The sequence below is a fragment of the Cherax quadricarinatus genome, chromosome 18, assembly GCF_038502225.1.
Source record: "Cherax quadricarinatus isolate ZL_2023a chromosome 18, ASM3850222v1, whole genome shotgun sequence".
Classification (NCBI taxonomy): domain Eukaryota; kingdom Metazoa; phylum Arthropoda; class Malacostraca; order Decapoda; family Parastacidae; genus Cherax; species Cherax quadricarinatus.
In genome coordinates this window covers 9,067,194-9,073,428 of record NC_091309.1, presented here as the reverse complement: position 1 = coordinate 9,073,428, position 6,235 = coordinate 9,067,194, and the positions used below count along the sequence as shown (strand labels likewise).

At 31.9% G+C, this 6,235-nt stretch overlaps 1 protein-coding gene across 14 annotated transcripts in view; it reads right to left on the bottom strand.

Annotated features, from left to right (window-relative positions):
* Positions 1 to 326: 326 nt before the first annotated feature.
* Positions 327 to 6,235, bottom strand: part of sdk (sidekick cell adhesion molecule) — a 372,281-nt gene continuing 366,372 nt past the window's right edge. For 9 of the 14 annotated variants that reach the window (XM_070086151.1, XM_070086152.1, XM_070086155.1 and 6 more), the window contains 5 exons: positions 5,760 to 5,917; positions 4,795 to 4,957; positions 4,083 to 4,109; positions 3,191 to 3,480; positions 327 to 2,986 (listed from right to left, as the gene is read on the bottom strand). In XM_070086151.1, coding sequence (XP_069942252.1) covers positions 2,741 to 2,986; positions 3,191 to 3,480; positions 4,083 to 4,109; positions 4,795 to 4,957; positions 5,760 to 5,917 — 884 coding nt within the window. In that variant the 3' untranslated portion in view covers positions 327 to 2,740. The remainder of the gene's footprint in view (positions 2,987 to 3,190; positions 3,481 to 4,082; positions 4,110 to 4,794; positions 4,958 to 5,759; positions 5,918 to 6,235) is intronic. The other 5 variants (XM_070086153.1, XM_070086164.1, XM_070086165.1 and 2 more) reach the window with 2 other exon arrangements.

Below are 6,235 nucleotides of genomic sequence, written 5' to 3'. Positions count from 1 at the left end.
ATCAAAACAGCACAAAAGAAAGGTCACTGGTTATCTTCTCAAAGTGGAGGATACAATGTCATCATTATTACAATCAAAACTAAGTGCTAAACCCACAAGGTGTTGGATATGTGTTCTGTGTTAAAGCAGATTTTTTTTATAATGCTGGTAACTTACTATGTTAGATAAAGTCTGTTAATTTGTGGAGACAATTTAGTGTGAAATGTTTGTGTGTAGGATTGACATGAAATTTATTAATATATACTTTATGTGATACATAATATAGTTGCTATATTTCCTTTTATTTGTTTATTTATCCATTTAAAATTGTATATTGAATTACTGAATACAGTGGATACTTTTATTAGAAAAATCTTATGAATATATTTACAAAATGCATTGTACTGAAGAAAAAATTACACATTATTCATGACCTATTTTATACTAACAGCGGCTTAGAACATGACACTTTTGAACTACTACAAACTATCAGCGGTACAGAACTTGTTAAACCTTTGAATTTCCACCTAATTAATCTTTGAGATCCTATCAGTGGTGGTGATGAGCACTTTACATACATACATACAAAAGACATTTGATAAATACTTATTGTCATGATTTACATTCTAAAAAAAAAAAAAAAAAAAAAAGCTACAAGAAATGAAGTTAATTTTGTTAGTGAAACCACTTTGTTTCTGTTTAGCAATTTCTTTCCTCTACCATTGTGATGGTCATATGAAAAAGCACCAGTTTTTAAATGTTATATTCAAAATTGTACTTTATAATATTTACATACTGATAACCACTTCATTAGACCAGCTGACCTTGAATGACCCAGGAGGAACTACTGTAGTGATAGACCCTCTTTCTCAAACTGGTGTTTTTCTTCTTTAGCTACAAACTACAACCAGGTAGTTTCTCCCTCTCTCAACTGATGAAGGATCAAGCTTCTACCAATTTTTGTGCTGTTTAACCCATATGGGTTAAGTGCTTCACAATATTACCCAACATGCACAAGGGCCTAAGTGAATACTGATTTTTTTTCTTGGTACCCTTCTCCCTATTTGTTCTCATCTACCTCCTCACTTGTACATGTTTAATTAAGCAGAATAGCAAATAGTCCTGATTAATGAATTCTTGTTCCTCTTCTATGACACAAGCACTTAATTTGTCAGTATTTTCCTAATACCTCTGCACTCTTACAAAAATACACAATCTTTTGTAGTGTTAACATGCTGTAGAGTCAACTAATATTTCCCATTGGCTGAATTACTCAACTGACATCAAAATTATACTTATAGCTTTAGTTATGCACAAAATTTTGCTATGTTTAATCTTTGCCAGCTTGGTTTACAGATTTGTAAAATGAAGTATTACAAGACAATTAACTTTTTGTAATAAAACAAAATAAAAGTACTTGTGCAAAAAGACACTGTCTGCAACCACTGAAAGCACTCGCACTAGTGCAGCATAAAATGTTTGATAAACATATATGGAATCCAGCCCAAAGTGTTCATAAGTACTGAACTCTGCTATACACAGCATAGGCAATATGAAAAACCTGATGATTTTGAGCATAAAAAAAACTAAACTACAAAAAAGAATTGTGTGAAGCAGTTTCTGCCTTAGAACAATTTTATTTTGAGATTTATAATAGAAAAATAATCACACATCTGATACTAAAAAGACAATGAATATAAAAATATCCAGTTTATAAATAAAGAGGTAATAATGACATGCAGTATACAAACTGAGGTACTGTGCATGAGTTTTAAATGAAAGTGCCATAAAAAATTTAAGCTTCTCTTATTTCTCTCATGATTTGCATTATTAATTCTCGACAAATTAATGAATCTGAACTTTTATATATCAAATGCAAAGAAATTATAAAAGGGACTTACTACTTTCATCACATCCATTCAAGTACTGAAATAATGCCTGCTTAATGTTACGGTTGTTATAGTAATAAGTAATACAGATGAAATGACTATGATAATGAAAAGATAAGACATTAAAATGTTTATGTTAAATGCATAAAAATACTGTTAATTCACATTGTTGAGAGTCCTTATATTAATGAATGCTCCAAGCTTTGGCATAAATTAACTAATGGTTCAGATTTTAAGTATGAAACAAAAAATTATCTACAAACAGAAGTTTAAATTTTGCTTGTAATTTTAAAACACAGCAACCAAATAACAAATATTTCTTTGGGTTTCCTTGCAAGTCTTTAAAATTTTACTGGTAACTAAGTCAACCTTTACACTCCTAAAATGGTTCAGCAAACAATTTGACTTGTAATTACAGAAAAATACTAGGCTTTCTTTAAATGATACAGTAGATCAAGAAACTGTAGCCACTACAGTAAATATATTCTAACATACATAGATTTAATGCAAATTCCTGGGTCCAACATGGCTGAAGAGCTTTGGTATAACCCAGGGGATGTGCCACAAGTGTCTCTAGCCACGGCCATTCCAAAGTTCATAGTTTATGAGGATGATTCCTTAAAAGTAAAAATATTTACATTACTTCTGTACATATCACAGACAACGAGGGACCAGTGTCCATTTGACACACTTGAAACAAGCTACAGGTGTTTGATCATGGCAGTAACCAATGTGTTCCCTTGGTTTCACCTGAGCCAATCTTCTCACTAATTCAGATCTCCTTGAGATCATCATCATTATATCACATACAAAGAAGGACTTAAAGTAGTTTGTCTTTTATCAATTGTCTATATTTCTATAAAATTTCTTACCTATACAAATGAAGAAAAACCTGGTAAAGGTGCTCTTGATCCAGCCATATTATTCATGATAATCTGTCCTCCATTTAAACTCATCACTGCACTTCCTTCAGCTTCAGAATCTGTATAACTTGAATAATTGCGAACCGGCTTTTGTCTTCTCCAAGACTGGCGAAGTGTATCATTAACATTAGCATAGTGATTAACAAAAGAGTGTGGTTCCGAATGGTGTGACTCGTTTTCACTCTCAGACTCCTGCTGTAAGACAGATGTAAGAAAACTTTTATGTTCAAAGTTTTGAAAAATACCAACCAAATATCTTCAGTAGAAATGGTATGTAAGAGATATATAGAAAATGTATTATAATTAATTTGAGCTTTTCTTACAAAACAGTTGATACAAAATTATATTACATCAGCAAATGAATACATATTTATACACACAAACTAGTGTAAAACTAACCTCAGAGGCAGTCGAGGATAAGTCTGTTGGTTTTTCAGTTAGTTCACTTGAATCGTCAGGATTTTCATCATATCCTTTTACTGTATCCTCATCTGAGTAAGTGATGGATGCTGGGGCAGGTCGTGGTGGTGATTTTGCATTGACAACAGCAGTGGCACCAACAACGGATCTACGTCCTAAGGTACTCCGTTTGCTTACAGTGCCACGCCTTGATTGTCTCATCTCAAAAGTGGAGAATGCTGTCTCATCAGTGTTTAACGACTCCTCCATTGTCTTGTTAGCTGCTTCTTCTATTATACAAAAAAAAAATATATTAGATAACCAAATAGACCATCCATATGATGCATTATTATGTATTGCCTCTATTTTATCACAAAATATATAACCTTTCATGAAATATGAAATGTACTTTGCAAAATTTTAACATGTATCAATTGCTCTATTTTTAACTTCCACAACAGTAGCAGTATATTAATTTCTGTAGTTAAAATACAAATTGTAATTTGTTTCAGTTATTTCCATAATAAAAATTTAAACTTTATTCAAATAAAGCAAATGTGAAAGAAGTGACAGACAGCCAAGGCACAGATTAGCAAGCAAAGACTGCAAATGTGAAAAGCCAGGTTCCAAAATAGATTTTTTACATTAGAATTAAAGAGAAAATCTATACAATTATACCCAGTAATAAGATAAATGCAAGAAATGTTGAATGCTGTGTGCCATGTTTAAGTTATGAAATAAAGATAATAAAGAAAAGTCATAGATGCATGAAGAAATGTGCATTTGCACTAATGTGCTACAATCAGTTGCTCATGGATGTGGCTAGCAACAATCATGCAGCATGCATGGCAGTCTGTGCTTTAACATGAAACTGTGGTAGTTAAAAACTTACGTGCTGACAACAATTCCTCTACAATACCTGGGAATGAGACAGTGTGCTTTAATATTCATGCAAAACAAAATATAACATGTGTTAGCCTTAGTTGTTGTAATCAAGTGTATACTTTTTACAAGTATCAGGTGTGAGTTATAAAAATATAAACAAGGCATTTTTGTAGATGTAAAAATAAGAAAATTCATACTCTAAAAATTAACATTGTTATTAAAGTATAAGTGAAGTGTCATATTTTATTATATGCAAGAAAAATATATCTACATACATAAAAATATCATGCAGATTGCAAACAGCAAAAAAGAATCTATAAATGTTGATTGTCTACAAGCAAAACACGAGACTACAAAGCAAAGGAATAAGAGTGCATAGTATTCTAAAAAGGAAGCATACACCCTTAACCATATACAACACATAGCTACACTTACTGTATTTGGAACAATTTTATAGGATTCAGCTAGGATCCCCTCTCAATAAAAAAAAACTAACAACATCAAGTTCCACTATAGTGAGCATCACCAATAAACAAACTTTCCCAGATGGTCAGTATAAAGCTTAGTGGCAGGGCCTTTTATATTATAAAAATAGTGCAGCATTTTCAAGCCAAGATAAAATTCATACCAAGATGTTAAGATACCTGATGATGATCACTATAGAAAGTGTACAAAAACACAAAGCTGTGCAAGTTTTCATAATAAAAAATTCAACTTACGTTTGTATTTGTAAGTTTTACTCTTGACACAAAGTGCAGCGATAACTATGATGATGAGAACAATTGAGATAGCTGCCAGTGTCACCATGAACCATGTCTGGTGATAGAATGGCCGCTGTTGGAGATATCCATACTCTAGAAACCGCTTTGATGGAGTTACAATCTAAGAGAAAACAAATCAAATTCTTATAATCTTGCAAAACGTAAGCTGCAAATAACAGTGCAGTAATAGTTTATACTTCAAATATTAATAGTTAATAATCTTGTAAGAATAAATTTAACATTTCTGTCAAACAAATTCCCCATATTAACTGTGCTATCATCAATAAAATACACCAAGTGACCTGAAAAAATTAAGAGTGCAACATTCGAGGAAAATGAAAACACAAGTAGGGGGATGGAAAAAGTTTGGTGAGGAAGAGGAAAATTTGGGGGGAGAATTTTCTTTTGTTGTTGTTTTGGGGGAAGAGGAGAAAAAAAAAAAGTTAGTGGAGGGGTGAAGAGGCAAGTTGTGTTAGGGTATATTTATCTTTCTAACATTCCCCTGAAGACTTTCATAATTTTCTGATGGGTTTACTCACGAAATTGCTACCCAACTGTATTGTCAGAAAATGTTTCATTCCTTCATAACTGGTTTTTCTTTTACAATGGTTTCTTGGATTCTCTGTCTTTTTCCCTAATTATCAATTACACTTTTACCGAGTAGCAGAATGTCTGTATGCAACGACTGTTCACTTCTAGAGGTACTGTGTAATTTTTCTATTGGTTAATGATTCCAGTAACATGTGATGAAAACAGCAAGGACAATGCAAGCAATGATGATACTGACAGCTCCTGGCTTTAATATAACCTTGAAATATGAAAGATCACTGTATATATATAATTTTGCTGTATAATAACTTTCATTAATATTTCTATCAAAGGATTTCAAAACAGAAATTTCTGGATAGTCCAAGCTGGCATACCTTCTCATTAGCAACTGCTGGATATGATATGCCATACTTGTTGTAAGCAATAAGTCTAAATTCATATTGTGTAGATGGCAGCAAGTTCTGGTATGACACTGTGTACTCCTCCACCTCACCAGTTTCAGTCTTCATCAGTACTGACCATGTATCCGAGTCTGAAGAAACAAAGGTTATAGCACATTTTTTTGTAAAATTCTTTATTACTGTAATACTGTACAATATAAATTATATTAAAAGCAACTTTTTCCATAAAAGGTAGTCAAAGTTCTTTAAATTCAGAGCACTAGACTCAAATAGGGAACATTTACTATAATATTTCAAACTGCTCAAAATAAATTCTTGAAATGCTTAAAATAAGAAATTTATTTTAATTTATAACACAACCAAAATAATATACATTAAACATACAATAATTTGCTTAGTTTTAATACGAGATGCATCACAAGCTCATGCATAAACTGTACATAAAATTT